Genomic DNA, 23,420 nt, shown 5'->3' on the forward strand with positions numbered 1-23,420 from the left:
CAGGCAAAGTTCTTAGAGAGTTGTAGGGAAGTCAAGGTAAATATATCAACACTTTACTACAGAGACAGGCAAAGTTCTTAGAGAGTTGTAGGGAAGTCAAGGTAAATATGTCAACACTTTACTACATAGACAGGCAAAGTTCTTAGAGAGTTGTAAGGAAGTCAAGGTAAATATGTCAACACTTTACTACAGAGACAGGCAGACTTCTTAGAGAGTTGTAGGGAAGTCAAGGTAAATATATCAACACTTTACTACAGAGACAGGCAAAGTTCTTAGAGAGTTGTAGGGAAGTCAAGGTAAATATATCAACACTTTACTACAGAGACAGGCAAAGTTCTTAGAGAGTTGTAGGGAAGTCAAGGTAAATATAACAACACTTTACTACAGAGACAGGCAAAGTTCTTAGAGAGTTGTAGGGAAGTTAAGGTAAATATATCAACACTTTACTACAGAGACAGGCAAAGTTCTTAGAGAGTTGCAGGGAAGTCAAGGTAAATATATTAACACTTTACTACAGAGACAGGAAAAGTTCTTAGAGAGTTGAAGGGAATCCAAGGTAAATATATCAACACTTTACCAAAGAGACAGTTAAAGTTATTAGAGAGTTGTAGGGAAGTTAAGGTAAATATGTCAACACTTTACTACAGAGACAGGCAAAGTTCTTAGAGAGTTGTAGGGAAGTCAAGGTAAATATGCCAACACTATACTACAGAGACAGGCAAAGTTCTTAGAGAGTTGTAGGGAAGTCAAGGTAAATATGTCAACACTTAATTACAGAGACAGGCAAAGTTCTTAGAGAGTTGTAGGGAAGTCAAGATAAATATATCAACACTTTACTACAGAGACAGGCAGACTTCTTAGAGAGTTGTAGGGAAGTCAAGGTAAATATATCAACACTTTACTACAGAGACAGGCAAAGTTCTTAGAGAGTTGTAGGGAAGTCAAGGTAAATATATCAACACTTTACCAAAGAGACAGGCAAAGTTATTAGAGAGTTGTAGGGAAGTGAAGGTAAATATATCAACACTTTACTACAGAGACAGGCAAAGTTCTTAGAGAGTTGTAGGGAAGTCAAGGTAAATATATCAACACTTTACTATAGAGACAGGCAAAGTTCTTAGAGAGTTGTAGGGAAGTTAAGGTAAATATATCAACACTTTACTACAGAGACAGGCAAAGTTCTTAGAGAGTTGTAGGGAAGTTAAGGTAAATATATCAACACTTTACTACAGAGAGAGGCAAAGTTCTTAGAGAGTTGTAGGGAAGTCAAGGTAAATACATCAACACTTTACTACAGAGACAGGCAAAGTTCTTAGAGAGGTGTAGGGAAGTCAAGGTAAATATATCAACACTTAACTACAGAGACAGGCAAAGTTCTTAGAGAGTTGCAGGGAAGTCAAGGTAAATATATCAACACTTTACCAAAGAGACAGGCAAAGTTCTTAGAGAGTTGTAGGGAAGTCAAGGTAAATATATCAACACTTTACTACAGAGACAGGCAAAGTTCTTAGAGAGTTGTAGGGAAGTTAAGGTAAATATATCAACACTTTACTACAGAGACAGGCAAAGTTCTTAGAGAGTTGTAGAGAAGTCAAGGTAAATATATCAACACTTTACTACAGAGACAGGCAAAGTTCTTAGAGAGTTGAAGGGAAGTCAAGGTAAATATATCAACACTTTACTACAGAGACAGGCAAAGTTCTGAGAGAGTTGCAGGGAAGTCAAGGTAAATATGTCAACTCTAAATCGATAAACACACTCAGACATAACTAAAAAAGAAGTTAATCAATATCCATTGATACAATTCAAGATTAGATCACCAGAATACACAAGACTGGTTTTGCTTCATGCTTTAAGTAGTCACCCCTTGATTGATTTCAAGTTAGCTCCCTTGAAATATGGTTGACCAGAAATTTTATCAATGTTCCATTTGTTTTGATTAAAGTAAATATGATTCTATTTTTATAGATTTGAACAAAGGTACAAAGCAAAAAAGGTATTAGTAACAAAGTAATAATTAGATCATGTCAAAATAAATACATAAACTATACCTTCTTTTTTCAGACATTATCTTACCTAGGAGCTCTGTCCCAGTTAAATCACAGTAACACTGAGCTGACACATGTCATATGGATTGATCTCTTTCCAAGGATATGGAAAATATTATCTGAGAAACAACAACAGGTTTGAAATTAATTTCTGTAGTTTATAAATTAAATTCCTCAAACTGCTATTCATTCATGGATCAAATTTGAATTTACATTAATTGTTACTATGATTTGTGTGTTATTTTAAAGCTCATTCAAAATGCTGAACAATTACAATTTCTTTTATTAGATTAAATTTTTCAACTATTACAGCCCATTTCATTGAGTGTGTAGCCAAAGGTAATATCTTGGGTTAGCTTGCTTGTTAGCTAAACCGTGAAGTCATCGTTTGGTTAGGTACACTACCCTACTTTAAGAGTAGACTAATCTGACAGATAACCAATTTATCTGTCTGTTGGACTAGACTACTTTGAAAGGAGGGTAGAACACCTGACCATATAATGACTTCAAGGTTCAGCTTACAAGCAAGCTAACTAAAGATATTACCTTTGGTTACACACTCGATGAAATCGACTGTAAAGTTTTACTGATCTTCTCCAGCAGATCTTCAGTCTGGTAAGAAGTGCAAGTAGCACAAGTTCAAAAGAGAGTATTCTTACAATCACTATACCTTTGACATGTAAATCCAAGTTATTGATATCTTTAAAATGTTAAATAATGACATTTGTTGTTACAGATTCTTGGTGGGGAATTAATACCATTTATGTGCAGTGGAAGTCATGTGATACAGAAAGATTGTCATCCCAGTTCTATACACACTTTCCTAGAGGGACTATCACATTGTGTGCCTCCTGTACAAATACGAGCTTGTGTCATGAAAGTATGTTATCATGTGTGCTAGGCTTATTTTAAAAGGAACAATGTTAGTGTTCTCTCCATTTAATCTTTAACTCTTTATCTACATTGTTTGAAAAAAAAACTAATGGTGTCTGATTTTTATGATTTGAAATAAATCTGAATAAATGTATTGGTATGTTAATTCCTGTCAGAAATAAAAATGAATGTTTTATTTTGACAGTACCTTGGTAGAACACACAACATGTGGCACAGATCATGCTTACAACTTGAACAAATGGCATTTGATAATGGTGCCTCATTACTCATCAAATCTCGACCAATCAGTGAATATGAATTTGAACCAGTCACTTCACCTCAACAGGTAATTAAAATTATAATAGAATGACTTTGTCAACCAGATCATAGTTTGATCAGTAGGTTTTCACATATTAAAGTTGTGATAAAGATTGACAGGAGTATATTGCCAATGTTTTAAAAGTATTTTTACTATGTATTTTAATACACGCTGATGCCTTTTAAAAAAATGTGACTGTTGTGATTTCCATGTCATTATAATAATGAAAGGAACATATACATAAGAAATGAATGGAAATGTTGAAATCTGGCTCTCATCATAATAAAAAACAAATTAGCCTTGTCTCCTGTTACTGATTTAAAGTTACTCAATCTGATGTTGTTAAGGGGACTTTTATTTTTTAACATCAGTATACATAGATAAGGAATGGACCTTGTTTGTTCTGTTGTAGGAATCACTAGATGCCTTATGTGAACTGTATGCATTACTCAAAGAGGAAGATATGTTGGTAGGAATTTGGCAGAAGAGGTCAAAGTTTAATGAAACTAATACAGCATTAGCATATGAACAGCATGGCTTCTTTGAGCAAGCACAAGACCACTATGAGAAGGTAAAGGAAATTTGTAGCTTAAAGTATTTTAATTGTTTTTTTTAAGATTTGATAATCAGTGGTAGATAAATATCATAGATAATGAGGTTAAATGGTAAAATCAGCTTTTCTTAGATTCATGAAAAATGTGATATAGAACATTCCATATGAATTTAGACATGGTAGGATTTAACCAATGTGTGGTTTATTGAAAACATTTTAGTACTAAGAAAATAATATTACACACGTGACTTCTGATTTTTTATAGGCCATGTCAAAGGCTCGTCAGGATCATAATTCAGGACCAGCCTCACCCTCAGTATTACAGGAGTACAGACTCTGGGAGGAACACTGGATAAGGTCAGTTAATAGAAAAATGAATTAATGACCAAATATAATCTGCTGTAGTCACTGTAGGTAATAAAATTTAATCTAATGAATTATTACAACTCTTAAATATGAATGAACTTTTAATAGTTCCCTTCTGGGTTGCTGGTGAAACAAAACAACATGTTCTTATTATGAAAATCACTTAATAAAACCATATAAACCTTTTATCAGAGTTTCATCATACTGTTTTGTAAAACATATGCTGCCTTACACAATATGAAGCTTTTTTTTTAAAATCATTCATAGCACTCAATTGACAAAAAGCTTTTTATTGTGTCTCTCAGTTGATATTTTACAGTATTGATATACAGAAAACCTGATAGTCAGAACATACATCGTTTCATTTACAGTTTGCATCCATATTTCTATTACATGTATATGATATTCTTATATTAATTATATAACTTCTATTCTGTGATGGGGATGACAAAATTTTACATATTTTTCTTACTATTCAGATGTTCCAAGGAGTTGAACCAGTGGGACCTGATGTTAGAGTATGCCAACTCTAAAGGAAATACCAATCCTCATCTAGTGTTAGAAAGTGCTTGGAGAGTTCCTAACTGGGCTCTGATGAAGGATGCTCTGTCACAGGTATCAATATCTTGTTGTTTAAATACTGTAGCCATGATTATATGATTAAACCTACAGCCAATATTCTCTGCTGATATTGATCAAGAAATTATTAGTTTAATTGATTCACATGTTATTTTTTTGTCTTGATTATTTTGTTTACCATAGGGATTTCAATATTAACATTTATAAAAAAAAGTATCAACTCAATTTCCATTTTTATATTTTACAGGTTGAATTAAGCTGTCCTAAGGAATTAGCGTGGAAAGTGAACTTATTCAGAGGATATATTGCCATCTGTCAACCTGAAGAACACCATCTTAACATGGTAACCATGGTATAGACACATATATACACTAGATGTGTCATTTATTAATATTTTTTTTAAATTTAATATTATTGGATGATTAACTAGTATGGTCTGAATGCCAAACAAAATACCAAATTTGATCAGAATTGAAGGCAATCATGTAGACATTTTCCACATACATATATTTAGTAAATGGTTTTGATAATGCAAAGAAAGGAATGCTATCATTATGGCTCAACTGACTAGTGTGAGTGTTTGCTATGAATTTGTATATTGTCCCAAGATTTTTTGCTATATTTCAGGAAATATAAAAATGCAATCAAACATGCATGCATAAGATATCCTTATTTGAAGATTTTTTTCTCCACTCAACATACCAGTATTAAGTAGATGTTGATTTTAAAATGAATTATTATTTATTGTGTATAGATTGAGAGACTAGTGGAAGTATCAAGCCAGTTAGCCATCAAGGAATGGAGACGTTTACCTAACATTGTATCCCATATTCATGTACCACTACTACAGGTATAGATATGTTCATTAAACTGCCTTTTATGTTATAAATACCTAGAACACAAAAACAAAAAAAAACACTCTTGAATTTGTTCCAATATTCATGTTTTTATTCCCATACCACTTTAATAACAGCAGCAGCATATATAGTTCCAATGTAAATTATTCCACCATTCTAATTTCCTTAAATCCAATATGTGTTTTGACTTTTATGTAAAATCTAACAGATACTGTATAATTTGGACTTGCACATCGAGGGAGCAATTATTTTTCAGATCACTTTCTTTTCACAGAGTTATGGCCCTGTGAATTTATCAGAATGCTTTGACATTTGTTTGATCTTTACATATATAGTTCTTGAAATTTCTCATTTTTCACATTAAATCTAGTTGATAATTTGTTAGTTAATTTCATGTACAATTGGTAACTCACAAAATAGTTATGAATCAATAATGGTTTCTTATTGTATATTATAGGCAGCACAACAGATAATGGAACTACAAGAGGCTGCCCAGATAAACCAAGGGCTACAACCAGCTAATATCAACAGGGGTTCTAGTCTACATGATATGAAGGCTATTGTGAAAACATGGAGGTAAAAAATGGGTTACTTATTACAATATTCAGTGTTCTTTTATCTTTCAACTGATGAAAAAACAAGGATGATAAAAAAAAAGAGTATTAAAAATAAAGAATGGTATATAACTAGCCTTTTTTTTTAAATCTCTGGATTCATGAATAAATTGATTTTGTCTGGTTATTATTTTAAATTGAACAATTTTGCTTTCTTATCCCTTTATTTGTACTTAAGAAGATAAAATGTTGAGGTAGATGATGATATTTTACTCTCATTAAAGTAAGATTACTAATGATATTAGATGAAATGTCACACGGGAAAGATATATTTATGTATATTATATTTTTACAGAAATAGATTACCGATGATATCTGACGACCTGTCACACTGGGGAGATATATTTGCCTGGAGACAACATCATTATCAGTTTATTGTCAACCACTATGATTCACATGCTCAACAAGATCCTGTAAGTTTTACAAATTTGTGTTTTCAAAAGTGTTCAACAAATTAAAAAAAAATATAATTTTATAATTACATTACATGTATGTTTCATTATAATACAATAATTTCATTGGCTAACAGCAATCTCAAGTCATTCTAAAATCAACCTTAAGTTTAAAATGAAATGTAACATTCATAATGACACGAGCTTCCACAAAAAAGTGCACAGGTAGATAAAATAAAAACGTCATAGAATAAAGTTTTCTTGATTATATAACAAAATATAATTATAAGTATTGTACACTTCTTTTAGGAATTTTATAGGGCTGTGAAAACATTGACTGTGTATACATTTTTCAATAAAGGGCCTTTGTGCTTCATACATAATGTTCTTTGGTCAACCCTTTTACACCCCAATAGATTTACAAAAAAGAAGCATTTAATTTTTGAATGATTGTATAGAATACGCAGGTAATGGTGAAACTTTCCTTAATTTTTTACATTTAAATGTATTTGTGAGAAAAGACTTAAAAGAAATCACATTGATATTTTAGACTTTTTTTTTAAAACTCTATTGTTTGGACTTGTCATTTGTCAAACTAGTCAGAGACATATGATTTTTTTCTACAGCAAAACAGTAACCATTCCATGTTAGGAGTTCATGCTTCAGCACAAGCTATAAACCATTTTGGAAAAATTGCCAGAAAACATAATTTAACAGGAGTTTGTTTAGATTCACTCAGCAGGTATGTAATTTATATGTATAATATACTTAAGAAATAATTCATGGGGGCTTGAATATATCGTGATTTTACCACGGGTTGGCCCTTTATGACAAATATTTTACCCTGAGCGTTAGCGAGGGGTAAAATATCGGCATAAAGGGACAACCCGTGGTAAAATCTAGATATATTCAAGCCCCCATGAATTATTTCGATTCTGATAGGACAAATACGGCAATTCTTTTGGATCAAAGCGCTCTAGGTGGAGGCAAATATTTGCCATTCTCATAAATAAACGCACTATTAAATTGACGTTAAAGAACGGAGAAAACTGAATTAGTGACATGTTTTAACTATTTAAAAAAACGTATTTAGATAGTTTTGAATGAATTTAAATGATAATTTACTTATATGTCTAACATGTATAAAAAAAAAAATGGCTTATAACACATTTTAGCATCGTTTGTTTACGTTTCCTTGAGATGATTTTCGGATTCACAAGCGTGAATTTTCCCGTAAAATGTTTATATTCTTACGTCATCGTTCTATGACGTCGGGTTCCTCATTCATACAAAAACATATGACGTGGGGGTACAATGGGAACAGCCTATGAAATATATTCATATTTTACCACGGGTGTGTACTCAAAGCGTTTGAAGGACGTCATGTTAGAATTTTGATTTATCTATTTCGGGATTGAATTAACAGCCCCCTCCCCTAAATAGAAATTTGTTGTACTACAGACCACTCTTATGGTACTTGTAAATGGTTCTACTTATCCCATTAGGAACAACTACATGACTTATAAACACATCATAGTTCAAAGGGTGAAGTATGAAGTTGAAGAGCATAGTTTGTGCATATCGTGTTTTTAAAAGAACACGTCTAAATGAATATGTATTTAGGAATTAGCCAGGGAGTAAGCTCTTTTCAACAAGACACTAGTTCAACACTGATGCTAGATTTATATCTGAAGTTAAAAATGATAATAACCTGTTTAAATACATTTTAATTTCCTTTAAAAAAGTATCATATAGTATGAACTTATTGAGAATATAGCCTGATATTAATTCAGATGATATATTTATATTTTAGAATCCACACAATTCCTAGTGTGCCTATTGTTGATTGTTTCCAGAAGATTAGACAACAAGTAAAGTGCTATCTTCAAATGTCTGGTACCATGGGCAAAAGTGAACTGAATGAGGTAAATAAACAGCTAATAGAAATCAGTAACAAAGAACATTGAATTAGATATTGGACAAAAATGTTGAGTAGTTCCCACTTTATTCTTAAACATTCACAAAACAATGATAAAGTGCGTTTTTTTTTTAATAAACTTTATTTACAGGATACATAAGAATGCTTGATTGTGTGATTTTTAAACAAGAATATATTTTAAAATAATGTATGCATTTAGACATAAGTCTTTGATAACAAATAAAAAAGGAACAACTGGTAAAATCTTGAAATGAGCAAGTAAAATGTCTGATTTGTTTTCAGGGACTTGAAGTGATTGAATCAACAAACTTGAAGTACTTTACCAAAGAGTTTACAGCTGAGTTTTATGCTCTGAAGGGCATGTTCCTTGCTCAGATTGGAAGATCAGACGATGCTAACAAAGCCTTCTCTGCTGCAGTACAGATGCATGACACATTAGTTAAGGCATGGGCTCTGTGGGGAGATTACTTAGAAACTGTCTTTACCAGAGATAGCAAGTAAGTAGAACTAAGTATGAGAGATGGTTACTGATGGTAGGGAGAACAAAACATTTTAGGCACTATTTAATGGTGGCATACTAGTATTGAATATATGTTTAAATAAAACAAAAAGAAGAAGATAAATTTGATTCATTTTCTTCTGACTTCATGAGGAATATTTCTTAGTTCAGCTTTATATAGTTAATGCATAAAATAATTACTATACAAACTAAACAAGGATTTGATATAAATACATGGAAAAGGAATGAATTTAATGATACTTTTTTTAGGAATATATTTCTGAAAAACTTCATCTGGTTTCCAATGACAAGATCTCAATTATGATAATATGTATAGTAAAAGTATGTTGTTTTCTTGCAGACAACTAAACCTTGGTGTATCTGCTATAACCTGTTTCCTACATGCTTGTCGACACCAGAATGAAAGCAAGTCGAGGAAGTATTTAGCCAAAGTTCTATGGCTTCTGACATATGATGATGAGAAGTCAACATTAGCTGAAGCTGTAGATAAATATTGTGTTGGAGTACCTCCAATTCAGTGGCTTCCATGGTATTTATATTAAATATTATCTCAGTTTATAAGAATTCTTAATATTTAATCTACATTATGGATTTGATATAAATGTTCTCCAAGTGTATTGTTTTTCTCTGTATTTAACTATGAAGATCCAAGATCTCTGTGTATGTCATACGAAATGAAAAAAGTTAGTACATTATGAAAAATAATTATAATACCAAATAATTTTCTTGATTTAAGGATACCTCAGTTGCTAACCTGTCTGGTGAGAAGTGAAGGACGGTTGATTATGAACCTTTTGAGTCAAGTTGGACGTATGTATCCTCAGGCAGTCTACTTCCCTATCAGAACCTTGTATCTGACACTAAAAATAGAACAGAGGGAAAGACGTAAGTACTCCTAAAGAAATATCCTTTAAACTTACTAGTAACTTGCAATTTCTTATTGAACAGTCTATTTTTTGATAGAATATTGAAAGAACTGGAATCATATAGATATTTTTACATTAAAGATATATTTAGGAAAAACTGGCATTTTATACAAGTTATAAGCTCAGCCTGTTGAAATGTTTTTCACAAAATTATCAATTCTTGTACTTGAACTTTTGATTTCATTTACCGTGACTTGACTGTTAGTGTTGCTATCCACTATTTGCAACTCATTCAAAATTTTGACCAAATTGCAATTTGTTTTATTAAACCAAATTGTTCAACTGGTCAGAAATTTGAACCAACTGCTGTAGAAAACCACAGTGAAGTCGTGAAGTGCAAGGTGATAAAATAAAACATACTTACAATCCTATAAGACTTAAACTCCACTTTAATGATGTTGTGACAAAATTAGTCTATCAGTTAGAGTCATTATAGTCATTACCATGCTTAAGGTGAACTTGTTATTTTGAATTGCTGTAAAAATGTCCAAACTAAGCTTTCATATAGTTTTTCTTTTGAAAAGTCTTTTAAATTCATAAGAATCAGACATTATATGAATTAAAACATTTCATATTCAGTATTATATGTGTAAAATTGCAATATGTTTGTAGGAAGTTTCCATGGAGAGATAATTTTGAATGAGCTGCAATTGGTGGATAACAACACTAACAGTCAAGTCACTGTAAAGATTTTTAACTGCTATTTTTTTATCGGTGCACAAACTTTGATATATTCAAGTGGTTTTTTTTTGTTAACAATAATGAACAAAATATTTTACTGTTATGTTCAGCTAATGAATGATTTGCTTTTAGTATGTTAATTCAAGCACTATTGGTTGTATGAATAACATTTATCTTTTAGACAAAACTACAGATAATGGTCAAGGTCGACCTGCAACTACTACTGCAGGTCAGAGTTCAACGTCTGCTGCAGCAGTCTCTACATCAATATCTTTGAGTACACCTACAACTCCAGAGCCAACTATGTCCTCAAGTAAATAATATATTACAATATTGGATTTAATTCAAACTAAATATCTTATTGAAATAACCTTTACTGCCTTTGATATGAATAAAAGGATATGTATTCATATCTTAATCAGACAGTAACCCTAACAACATTAAAACATTAAGAAGTCCAAAACAGCTGGCTAAACCATATTTCAAACTCAAATGATGTCAAGTTGTGACATCCAAATCGTCAACAGCTAATTATACCCCTGCTTTCAAAAAAGGGGGGTATACTGTTTTACCTCTGACTGTTAGTCCGTCCGGCCGTCAGTCAGTCCGTCCCATGAAACTTTCGTCACATTTTTCTCAGGAACTACACATCCACCCTTTCTGTAATTTGGTATCAACATTTATATATGTCAGCCATTCCGTGTGATATATTTTCAGATTCATCATTCATCGACTTCCTGTTTACCGAACACTTGTATGATTATACACATGATAGCCAAGTTGAAAATTTTCGTCACATTTTTCTCAGGAACTACAATACAAGGATTTCTGAAATTTGGTTTCAGGATTTATATAAGTCAGCTATACTGTGTGATACGTTTTCAGATTCATCACTCGACAACTTCCTGTTTACCGAACACTTGCATATTTTTACACTATTAATATTATCCACTTGCGGCGGGGGTATCATCAGTGAGCAGTAGCTCACAGTTTCACTTGTTATTAAAGAAAAGAAAACTAGAATATTTTAAAGAATGTAAAATGTTTTTGAGTTAAAAAAAATAAAAAATTGTTACTTGTAAAATTTGCTTCTCTAGTTAACTAACCATTTTTTTTCTATTTTGAAAAGTATAAAACATACCTTATATGTTTGTAATGTTTTGTAGTATTTTAAAACAGGTTAACCTAGATTTGGATTTTTATCAATTTAAATATTTTGTCAGGTGACACCTCTGATTCATCATTATCCTCCCAAGGAAAGCAACCAGGACAATCTCTAACTGGTGATGCTGGACCAATCAGAGCACCTGCTCCTATGTGGAGGTGTAGTAAAATCATGCACATGCAGAGGGAGCTACATCCTACTATACTCAACTCCCTGGAGGGAATTGTTGATCAGGTATTGTACTGTTACACTTCTCAGGGGAATCTTTTCTCTACAGAAGCACCAGAATATGAAGGGAAAACTTTAATAAGTGAAACAAGCCATGTAAATATAATTTGGTTTTCTTTCTGGAGAGAAAAAAAGTAATAAAGCAGTGTGCTAAAGTTAACCATGATGTTTTCTGTATGAAAAATAAGAGGGTACCAAGGAAGGTAATAAAAATCATGCAAGGTAAATAAGGAAAGACAACATTTTTGCCTTTTGTACTTAAATTTTGTTCATTAGCTCACCTGGCCCGAAGGGCCAAGTGAGCTATTCTCATCACTTGGCGTCCGTCGTCCGTCGTCGTCCGTCGTCCGTCGTCGTTAACTTTTACAAAAATCTTCTCCTCTGAAACTACTGGGCCAAATCAAACCAAACTTGGCCACAATCATCATTGGGGTATCTAGTTTAAAAAATGTGTGGCGTGACCCGGTCAACCAACCAAGATGGCCGCCACGGCTAAAAATAGAACATAGGGGTAAAATGCAGTTTTTGGCTTATAACTCAAAAACCAAAGCATTTAGAGCAAATCTGACATGGGGTAAAAATGTTTATCAGGTCAAGATCTATCTGCCCTGAAATTTTCAGAAAATCGGTCAATCGGTTGTTGGGTTGCTGCCCCTGAATTGGTAATTTTGAGGAAATTTTGCTGTTTTTGGTTATTATCTTGAATATTATTATAGATAGAGGTAAACTGTAAACAGCAATAATGTTCAGCAAAGTAAGATCTACAAATAAGTCAACATGACCAAAATGGTCAGTTGACCCGTTTAGGAGTTATTGCCCTTTATAGTCAATTTTTAACCATTTTTCGTTAATTAAAGTAATCTTTTACAAAAATCTTCTCCTCTGAAACTACTGGGCCAAATTAATCCAAACTTGGCCACAATCATCTTTGGGGTATTTAGTTTAAAAAATGTGTGGCGTGACCTGGTCAACCAACCAAGATGGCCGCCACGGCTAAAAATAGAACAAAGGGGTAAAATGCAGTTTTTGGCTTATAACTCAAAAACCAAAGCATTTTGAGGAAATCTGACATGGGGTAAAAATGTTTATCAGGTCAAGATCTATCTGCCCTGAAATTTTCAGATGAATCGGTCAATCGGTTGTTGGGTTGCTGCCCCTGAATTGGTAATTTTGAGGAAATTTTGCTGTTTTTGGTTATTATCTTGAATATTATTATAGATAGAGATAAACTGTAAACAGCAATAATGTTCAGCAAAGTAAGATCTACAAATAAGTCAACATGACCAAAATGGTCAGTTGACCCGTTTAGGAGTAATGGCCCTTTATAGTCAATTTTTAACCATTTTTCGTAAATTAAAGTAATCTTTTACAAAAATCTTTTCCTCTGAAACTACTGGGCCAAATTAATCCAAACTTGGCCACAATCATCTTTGGGGTATCTAGTTTAAAAAATGTGTGGCATGACCTGGTCAACCAACCAAGATGGCCGCCACCGCTAAAAATAGAACATAGGGGTAAAATGCAGTTTTTGGCTTATAACTCAAAAACCAAAGCATTTTGAGGAAATCTGACATGGAATAAAAATGTTTATCAGGTCAAGATCTATCTGCCCTGAAATTTTCAGATGAATCGGTCAATCGGTTGTTGGGTTGCTGCCCCTGAGTTGGTAATTTTGAGGAAATTTTGCTGTTTTTATGCCCCACCTACGATAGTAGAGGGGCATTATGTTTTCTGGTCTGTGCGTCCGTCCGTCTGTCTGTCTGTTCGTCCGTCCGTCTGTTCGTTCGTCCGTCCGTCTGTCCCGCTTCAGGTTAAAGTTTTTGGTCGAGGTAGTTTTTGATGAAGTTGAAGTCCAATCGACTTCAAACTTGGTACACATGTTCCCTATGATATGATCTTTCTAATTTTAATGCCAAATTAGAGATTTTACCCCAATTTCACGGTCCACTGAACATAGAAAATGATAGTGCGAGTGGGGCATTCAGGTACTGAGGACACATTCTTGTTGGTTATTATCTTGAATATTATTATAGATAGAGATAAATTGTAAACAGCAATAATGTTCAGCAAAGTAAGATCTACAAATAAGTCAACATGACCAAAATGGTCAGTTGACCCCTTAAGGAGTTATTGCCCTTTATAGTCAATTTTTAACAATTTTCATTAATTTGGTAAATTTATGTAAATTTTTACCAAATATAGTTCTCTGTTACTAATGGGCAAAGTTCATTATAGATATAATTGTAAGAAGCAAAATCGTTCAGTAAAGAAAGAACTTCAAACACATCACCATCACCAAAATACAATTTTGTCATGAATCCATTTGTGTCCTTTGTTTAATATGCACATAGACCAAGGTGAGCGACACAGGCTCTTTAGAGCCTCTAGTTTTTTTTACCTTAATCTTTAATCTACTTACCCATTGTTTTCTTATTTACAGATGGTATGGTTTAGAGAAAATTGGTATGAAGAAGTTCTGAGGCAGTTAAAACAAGGACTAGCCAAATGTTATGCTGTAGCTTTTGAAAACAGAGGAGCAGGTTTGTTACTTCATCTTAGACACAAAGTTAACTTTGGTATTTTCATGCATTTATCATGTTGTTACGTCAAAAAAATATTTATTAGACAAATTTTTCTCTTAAATAATAAGAAGTTGATTTAATGGTCTATATATCTTGTAATAATCTTTTTAATAAAAAAAGTATTATTTTTATTATAGTTGCTGATGCTACAATCACTCCCCATACATTGAACTTTGTGAAGAAATTAGTGAGTACATTTGGTGTTGGGATAGAAAACGTGTCAAGTGTGACTACAACATTCTCCAGTGCTGCTTCAGAGAGCCTAGCAAGGAGAGCACAGGCTACAGCACAAGATCCAGTCTTCCAGAAAATGAAGAGCCAGTTCACTACTGACTTTGATTTTAGGTATTTATCTTGATTACAAAGAGGGGAATTTTTAAAAACCAAACTTATTATCTAGATCTATTTAGCGGCATGCTTTTATCACTCTGGATTAAAAGTAAATTGATATGAGGAAGTTAGCATTTGCCAAAGTAAAATTCTTAAAAAGACTCCTTATAACGCATTATAAACACTTAGCAGATTTTTAACAGATTTCTGGAAATAATAAATAATAACACTATTAAATAAATCATATACACACAGAATACGTTGATAGAATAAGATTTTATATAAAAATAAGAATAGACATATTTCCACCAGAGATGTTCCTTTTACAATATCAAGGCTTCCAAACTATAGATCCTGTATATATCCATGAGTTTGATTTATTTCCAGTGTCCCTGGATCTACAAAGCTTCACAATTTGATTAACAAACTGAAGAAATGGATAAAGATATTAGAAGCCAAAACAAAACTTCTTCCAAAGTAAGTACTGTTTATATAAAGGCATTCTCAATTTTATTGAATAATAATACACATGTATAACTCATTTAACATTAACATGTAAATATTATTTGAATGCTTTTATACTATGAAAGTGCTTTCAATATTATATCTTGGATTTAGGATAGGTTGTTGTTTACAATTTTGTTCATGATAGGCTCTGGAAATAAAAAGATAGTTATGAAAGAAAATTGGAGTTATAATGCAAAAATGTGAGTGTGAAACATTATATGCAATCTGGTTTATTTCACAAAATGTATACATATGTATAAAAAATAGAAATAACTCTGACATATTATATTATATATTTTATAAATGACTATTATCAATGATATACTGTATTTTTTTTGTAGAGCTATATTGTTGAACATAACCAAATTTACATTACAGATCTTTTTTGATTGAAGAAAAATGCAGATTTCTAAGTAATTTTTCACAACACACTGCTGAGGTAGAGCTACCTGGTGAATTCCTTCTTCCAAAGGTAAATAAACAGATATTGGACATCACTTAAATCGATGTAAATTGTCACATAAAGGTTACCTTAGGGTCAAGAGATTACAATTAGTCGTCTATGGGGTTAATCATTTTGATCTTATGTACATTGATGACAAGATGGGGAAGAAAATACCATTAAGGTAAAGCACTACTGTATACTAATAGCCACTATAATAGCCTCTGTACTTATAGATTAAATTAAGTGAAAATAAAGAAAAACAATCAATCATGACTTTTACTGCTATAGTAGTATTCTTAGGTTTGATTATTTATTTGTGAACATTTATAGAAATCAGTTTGCTAATATAAGAAATTATGTCTTGTATTTTGCTGATCTTTTCCCTCCGTAAATATCAATTAATTCTTTTATACATATGTTTACAGCATAGTCATTACTATGTTAGGATAGCCAGATTTATGCCACGTGTAGAAATAGTACAGAAACACAACACTGCAGCTAGAAGACTATATATCAGAGGACATAATGGAAAGGTAAATCTTTAATTGGGTACTGCAGACTTTGTTATTTACATTGTAAAGTGAAATAAAAGTTGAACTGCTTCATCAAAGATTTATTGTAAAGTCATAATTCTAGTACGATTTTGAAATGTTTGAATGAGAGGTGATGATATGTCATTAAACATATGTAAGTTTAATCTAAAGTGTAATGATTATAGTAACTAATTGTATTATGTTTTACAGATTTATCCCTACTTAGTGGTAAATGATGCCTGTCTGACAGAATCTAGAAGAGAGGAAAGAGTTCTACAGTTACTCAGAATGCTCAATCATTTCCTGACTAAACAGAAGGAAACGTCTAGACGATTGTTGTATTTTACTGTACCAAGAGTAGTAGCCATCTCCCCACAGATGAGACTGGTAGAAGATAATCCTGCATCTGTATCTCTGTTGGATGTATATAAACAGGTAATTACACATTTGTATTTTGTATTTGAACATGTAATCAGTGATCCGTGACCCTGTATAATGCATATGAATAGATATTCTAGTAGTTGTGTGTTGCTTAAATTTATACATAACAGGTAATTCAGCATAAGTGTATTTATATGATGTATGAATCCCAATAAGTGTTATAAAAGGTTACACCAAGAGGATTATTGTATTTCAGTGTACTCAGAATTGTAGCCATGTCACCACAAATGAGACTGGTAAAAGTTAATCTTGCTTCCGAAGGCTCATTGATTTAAAGCACTGACATGCAACATAAGACCATTTCTCCTATTTAGATTCAGTATAACATATAACATTCCTATAATTGGAACGTAGTATAAGATTTATAATTACATAATTTATAATATTGTTTTGCAGAGATGTGCAAAGAGAGGAATAGAACATGACTCCCCAATAGCTCGTTACTATGAACGATTAGCAACAGTTCAGGCTAGAGGTTCACAGGCTAGCCATCAGGTTCTCAGAGATGTTTTGAAGGAGGTCCAGAACAACATGGTACCTCGAGGTTTACTGAAGGAATGGGCAGTTCATACCTTCTTGACAGCAACAGACTACTGGACATTTAGAAAAACGGTAAGATTTTAAAAAAATAACCTTGATTGTCAAACAGATAATGAGTAACTGGTCTTTTCAATAATGATAAGCTTTATGATGACATGGTGATATTTCAAGATTCAATTACATCAAAAGATGTGTTTATATGGCAATCAAAGAAAAAAATGAAATTAAAAAGATAAAAATATTTTACCATGTCTGAAGTTGATGTTGCTAGTCACCTTTCAAGCATAGTTGAATTTTGTTTCCACACATTATTTTATCATTAAAAAACTTTAAAGCACAATCACTTCTTAATGAACTAGATCAAGAGCCACTTAGCAGTTTTGTCATTATACTAAAAGTTAATCGTATTCTGTTTTATCCATAGTTGACACTACACCTAGCATTTAAAAGTTAATCTTATTCTATTTTATTTATTTCTAGTTGACACTACACCTAGCATTGATGGGTTTTGCTGAGTTTGTCCTCCATCTGACCCGTATGAACCCTGATATGATGTATCTACACCAGGACTGTGGTTACCTCAATATCTCATACTTCAAATTTGACATAGATGATCAAACAGGTACATATATTTACACAGAAAGCTGTAAACTAAACTTTAAAAAGGGAATGATGTGAAATTTTTAATGCAAATGTAAATTATTTGATTTGTGAACAAATGTTTGTGTTGTTTTATGGAATCATCATAATTAAACTTTAATATGTCAAACAGCCTGAAATACATTTTTCATAGATTTTTGAGCTTGAAAATTTAATCAACAATGAAAAATATAGTATGTTGTAGTACTTGTTGGATTCTTTATGCTAAGTTATACTGGTAAAATTTGTTCTTTATTATTTTAGGAGAGCTTGATGCCAATAGACCAGTTCCGTTCAGATTGACACCTAACATAGCGGAGTTCCTTACAACAATAGGAGTAATAGGGCCCCTTACAGCATCAATGGTGGCAGCAGCTAGATGTTTGGTGCAACCACAATATAAATTACCAAGTTTTCTGAAAGCTATCCTCAGAGATGAATATATAACTTGGCATAAAAAGGTAGATAAGAAATTATTCACATGCAAATTGAAAATTGAAAAATAAAGACTCACATAGGATTTGATGGAGGGAAGTTAAGATTTATGATCTGAGAAACTAAATTTATAACATTTGCTTTTAAGTCTCAGTGCAGATTTCCTCCCAATTCTACTTTTATTTATTGAAATAGTTTATTAAATGTTAATTATTAGGGAATAGTAAGACATGAGTGTGTTGGAATTTTTTCAGGAAGCCCTGTTTTAAATAAATTTTATACTATAGTATGGTAACCTATTTTCAGAAACAGGAAGAATTACAACCAGGAGCAGAACCTACTGATATGGAGGGAGAACAACTTATAACAATGGTGAATAAAGCAGTATCAGCTATCACAACAAGACTTCATAGTAAGTGGTCACTATTAAATATATTTTAATGTTGTCTTCAGTATATCAATACAGATTCTACCACTGTATTGAGTGTGATACAATATTTCTCCATTTTTAGCTCACCTGGCCTAAAAGGCCAAGTGAGCTTTTCTCATCACTTGGCGTCCGGCGTCCGTCGTCTGTCGTCATTAACTTTTACAAAAATCTTCTCCTCTGAAACTACTGGGCCAAATTAAACCAAACTTGGCCACAATCATCATTGATGTATCTAGTTTAAAATTTGTGTTTTTTGACCCGGCCAACCAACCAAGATGGCGGCCATGGCTAAAAATAGAACATGGAGGTTAAATGCACTTTTTGGTTATTACTCAAAAACCAAAGCATTTAGAGCAAATCTGACAAGGGGTAAAATTATTTATCTGGTCAAGATCTATCTGCCCTGAAATTTTAAGATGAATGGGACAACCTGTTGTTGGGTTGCTGCCCCTGAATTGGTAATTTTAAGGAAATTTTGCTGTTTTTGGATATCATCTTGAATATTATTATGGATAGAGATAAACTGTAAACAGCAAAAATGTTCAGCAAAGTAAGATTTACAAATAAGTCAACAGGATCAAAATGGTCAGTTGACCCTTTAGGAGTTATTGCCTTTTATAGTCAATTTTTAACAATTTTTCTTAAATCTTTGTTAACTTTAACAAAATTCTTCTCCTCTGAAACCATAGGGCCAAATTTTACCAAACATAGCCAGAATCATTATTAGGCTAGCCAGAATCATTATTAGGCTATCTAGTTTAAAAATTGTGTTTTGTGACCGGGCAAACCAACCAAGATGGCCGCTACGGATAAAAATAGAAAATAGGAGTAAAAAGCAGTTTTTGGCTTATAACTAAAAAACCAAAGCATTTAGAGCAAATCTGACATGGGGTAAAATTGTTTATCTGGTCAAGATCTATCTGCCCTGAAATTTTTAGATGAATCGGACAAATCGTTATTAGGTTGCTGCCCCTAAATTAGTAATTTTAAGGAAATTTTGCTGTTTTGGGTTATTATCTTGAATATTATTATAGATAGAGATAAATTGTAAACAGCAATAATGTACAGCAATTTAAGACTAAAAAATAAGTCAAAATGACCAAAATGGTCAATTGACCCCCTAAGAAGTTATTGTCCTTTATAATCAATTTTTAACAATTTTCATAAAATTTGTAAATTTTTACTAACATTTTCCACTGAAACTACACGGACAAGTTCATTATAGATAGAGATAATTGTAAGCAGCAAGAATGTTCAGTAAAGTAAGATGTTCACAATCACCTAAACACAATTTTGTCATGAACTGTCTGCTTCCTTTGTTTAATTTAAATATACCAAGGTGAGCGACACAGGCTCTTTAGAGCCTCTAGTTAGATTTTTAGCTCACCTGGCCCGAAGGGCCAAGTGAGCTTTTCTCATCACTTGGCGTCCGTCGTCCGTCGTCCGTCGTCCGTCGTCCGTCGTCCGTCGTCGTCGTCGTCGTTAACTTTTTCAAAAATCTTCTCCTCTGAAACTACTGGGCCAAATCAAACCAAACTTAGCCACAATCATCATTGGGGTATCTAGTTTAAAAAATGTGTGGCGTGACCCGGTCAACCAACCAAGATGGCCGCCACGGCTAAAAATAGAACATAGGGGTAAAATGCAGTTTTTGGCTTATAACTCAAAAACCAAAGCATTTAGAGCAAATCTGACATGGGGTAAACATGTTTATCAGGTCAAGATCTATCTCCTGTGAAATTTTCAGATCAATCGGTCAATCGGTTGTTGGGTTGCTGCCCCTGAATTGGTAATTTTGAGGAAATTTTGCTGTTTTTGGTTATTATCTTGAATATTATTATAGATAGAGATAAACTGTAAACAGCAATAATGTTCAGCAAAGTAAGATCTACAAATAAGTCAACATGACCAAAATGGTCAGTTGACCCGTTTAGGAGTTATTGCCCTTTATAGTCAATTTTTAACCATTTTTCGTAAATTAAAGTAATCTTTTACAAAAATCTTCTCCTCTGAAACTACTGGGCCAAATTAATTCAAACTTGGCCACAATCATCTTTGGGGTATCTAGTTTAAAAAATGTGTGGCGTGACCTGGTCAACCAACCAAGATGGCCGCCACCGCTAAAAATAGAACATAGGGGTAAAATGCAGTTTTTGGCTTATAACTCAAAAACCAAAGCATTTTGAGGAAATCTGACATGAGATAAAAATGTTTATCAGGTCAAGATCTATCTTCCCTGAAATTTTCAGATCAATCGGTCAATGGGTTGTTGGGTTGCTGCCCCTGAATTGGTAATTTTGAGGAAATTTTGCTGTTTTTGGTTATTATCTTGAATATTATTATAGATAGAGATAAACTGTAAACAGCAATAATGTTCAGCAAAGTAAGATCTACAAATAAGTCAACATGACCAAAATGGTCAGTTGACCCGTTTAGGAGTTATTGCCCTTTATAGTCAATTTTTAACCATTTTTCGTAAATTAAAGTAATCTTTTACAAAAATCTTCTCCTCTGAAACTACTGGGCCAAATTAATTCAAACTTGGCCACAATCATCTTTGGGGTATCTTGTTTAAAAAATGTGTGGCGTGACCTGGTCAACCAACCAAGATGGCCGCCACCGCTAAAAATAGAACATAGGGGTAAAATGCAGTTTTTGACTTATAACTCAAAAATCAAAGCATTTTGAGGAAATCTGACATGGGGATATAAATGTTTATCAGGTCAAGATCCATCTGCCCTGAAATTTTCAGATGAATCGGTCAATCGGTTGTTGGGTTGCTGCCCCTGAATTGGTAATTTTGAGGAAATTTTGCTGTTGTTTGTTATTATCTTGAATATTATTATAGATAGAGATAAATTGTAAACAGCAATAATGTTCAGCAAAGTAAGATCTACAAATAAGTCAACATGACCAAAATGGTCAGTTGACCCCTTTAGGAGTTATTGCCCTTTATAGTCAATTTTTAACCATTTTTCATAAATCTAAGTAATCTTTTACAAAATCTCCACTGAAACTACTAGGCCATAATCATCTTTGGGGTATCTAGTTTGAAAAATGTGTCCGATGACCTGGCCATTCAACCAAGATGGCCGCCACGGCTAAAAATAGAACATAGGGGTAAAATGCAGTTTCTGGCTTATAACTATGAAACCAAAGCATCTAGAGCAAATCTGACAAGAAGTTAAATTGTTAATCAAGTCAATATCTATCTGCCCTGAATTTTTCAGATGAATTGGACAACTGGTTGTTGGGTTGCTGCCCTCCAATTGGTAATTTTTAAAGAAATTTTGCCGTTTTTGGTTATCTTGAATACTATTATAGATAGCGATAAACTGTAAACAGCAATAATGTTCAGCAAAGTAAGATCTACAAATAAGTCAACATGACCTAAATGGTCAATTGACCCATTAAGGAGTTATTGCCCTTTATAGTCAATTTTTAACAATTTTCATTAATTTGGTAAATTTATGTAAATTTTTACCAAATATAGTTCTCTGTTACTAATAAGCAAAGTTCATTATAGATATAATTGTAAGAAGCAAAATCATTCAGTAAAGTAAGAACTTCAAACACATCACCATCACCAAAATACAATTTTGTCATGAATCCATTTGTGTCCTTTGTTTAATATGCACATAGACCAAGGTGAGCGACACAGGCTCTTTAGAGCCTCTAGTTTTATTTATTTTAAAAAAATTGAAAATGCTATTCAAGCAGAGTAGTTTAAATATTTAAAATTTCTCTCAAGATATATCATATTGCATGAGATTTTGCGGTAGTACGATTTTCTCTTATTACTTTATAGATCTTTAAATGTTTACTGTTGTTTATATTAGCGATGCAAACAGCATGATCAACATCTATCAAATAAATCTGCTTAAACTGATTCTAACAGCAATCATGAACTTGCAGTGTCATGATTTGATACACCATATCCTATTTTTTCTTTCATATATGAAGAAAATTCTGATTAATGACATTTTTTATTTCTAGATTTAGCAACATTTGAAGGAGCAGAAAGTAGAGTCAGTACATTAGTAGCAGCAGCAAACAGCCATGATAATTTATGTAGGATGGACCCTGCCTGGCATCCATGGCTATAAGAACTTGATAGAACTAATAATATTGACCAGGAATTGATTTTCTTGCAGAATGAAATTGTCATTTATTATTTGATTAAATGAAAAGGCTAGCTGAAGAAACTTAACAGCATGTTAGCTGTTGTAGATTTGAGAAAACTTGAAAACATTATCTACATCACAAACTTACACATATGGTTGAGCTACTTCAGGAAAACATATTACAAGTAATACTGTATGGTTAGTGGGCCAGATTTCATATCCTGCTGTAATTGTTAAATAACACATGATTCAATAGAAAACATCGTAACATATCCATATCATGCTTCAATATGATGTAAATTATGTAAATAGATACCTAGCTAAATCTTAGGGTCAATTGCAATTTGAAACACA

The 23,420-nt window shown here is 32.6% G+C and overlaps 1 protein-coding gene across 1 annotated transcript in view; it reads left to right on the forward strand.

Annotated features, from left to right (window-relative positions):
• The window catches only part of LOC139492907 (transformation/transcription domain-associated protein-like), an 85,613-nt gene extending 62,436 nt beyond the window's left edge, over positions 1 to 23,177 (forward strand). Inside the window, exons 63-90 of the mRNA XM_071281059.1 lie at positions 2,065 to 2,184; positions 2,785 to 2,928; positions 3,127 to 3,267; positions 3,653 to 3,811; positions 4,059 to 4,150; positions 4,639 to 4,774; positions 4,986 to 5,090; positions 5,493 to 5,588; positions 6,053 to 6,171; positions 6,505 to 6,622; positions 7,228 to 7,343; positions 8,415 to 8,526; positions 8,823 to 9,037; positions 9,401 to 9,589; positions 9,797 to 9,945; positions 10,849 to 10,980; positions 11,891 to 12,066; positions 14,501 to 14,600; positions 14,780 to 14,987; positions 15,360 to 15,449; positions 15,858 to 15,951; positions 16,350 to 16,457; positions 16,668 to 16,892; positions 17,295 to 17,510; positions 17,919 to 18,060; positions 18,342 to 18,538; positions 18,819 to 18,924; positions 22,939 to 23,177. Coding sequence (XP_071137160.1) covers positions 2,065 to 2,184; positions 2,785 to 2,928; positions 3,127 to 3,267; positions 3,653 to 3,811; positions 4,059 to 4,150; positions 4,639 to 4,774; positions 4,986 to 5,090; positions 5,493 to 5,588; positions 6,053 to 6,171; positions 6,505 to 6,622; positions 7,228 to 7,343; positions 8,415 to 8,526; positions 8,823 to 9,037; positions 9,401 to 9,589; positions 9,797 to 9,945; positions 10,849 to 10,980; positions 11,891 to 12,066; positions 14,501 to 14,600; positions 14,780 to 14,987; positions 15,360 to 15,449; positions 15,858 to 15,951; positions 16,350 to 16,457; positions 16,668 to 16,892; positions 17,295 to 17,510; positions 17,919 to 18,060; positions 18,342 to 18,538; positions 18,819 to 18,924; positions 22,939 to 23,048 — 3,915 coding nt within the window. The 3' untranslated portion in view covers positions 23,049 to 23,177. The remainder of the gene's footprint in view (positions 1 to 2,064; positions 2,185 to 2,784; positions 2,929 to 3,126; positions 3,268 to 3,652; positions 3,812 to 4,058; positions 4,151 to 4,638; positions 4,775 to 4,985; positions 5,091 to 5,492; positions 5,589 to 6,052; positions 6,172 to 6,504; positions 6,623 to 7,227; positions 7,344 to 8,414; positions 8,527 to 8,822; positions 9,038 to 9,400; positions 9,590 to 9,796; positions 9,946 to 10,848; positions 10,981 to 11,890; positions 12,067 to 14,500; positions 14,601 to 14,779; positions 14,988 to 15,359; positions 15,450 to 15,857; positions 15,952 to 16,349; positions 16,458 to 16,667; positions 16,893 to 17,294; positions 17,511 to 17,918; positions 18,061 to 18,341; positions 18,539 to 18,818; positions 18,925 to 22,938) is intronic.
• Positions 23,178 to 23,420: the final 243 nt, after the last annotated feature.

Source organism: Mytilus edulis, chromosome 1 (assembly GCF_963676685.1).
Source record: "Mytilus edulis chromosome 1, xbMytEdul2.2, whole genome shotgun sequence".
In the NCBI taxonomy this organism is placed as follows: Eukaryota; Metazoa; Mollusca; class Bivalvia; order Mytilida; family Mytilidae; genus Mytilus; species Mytilus edulis.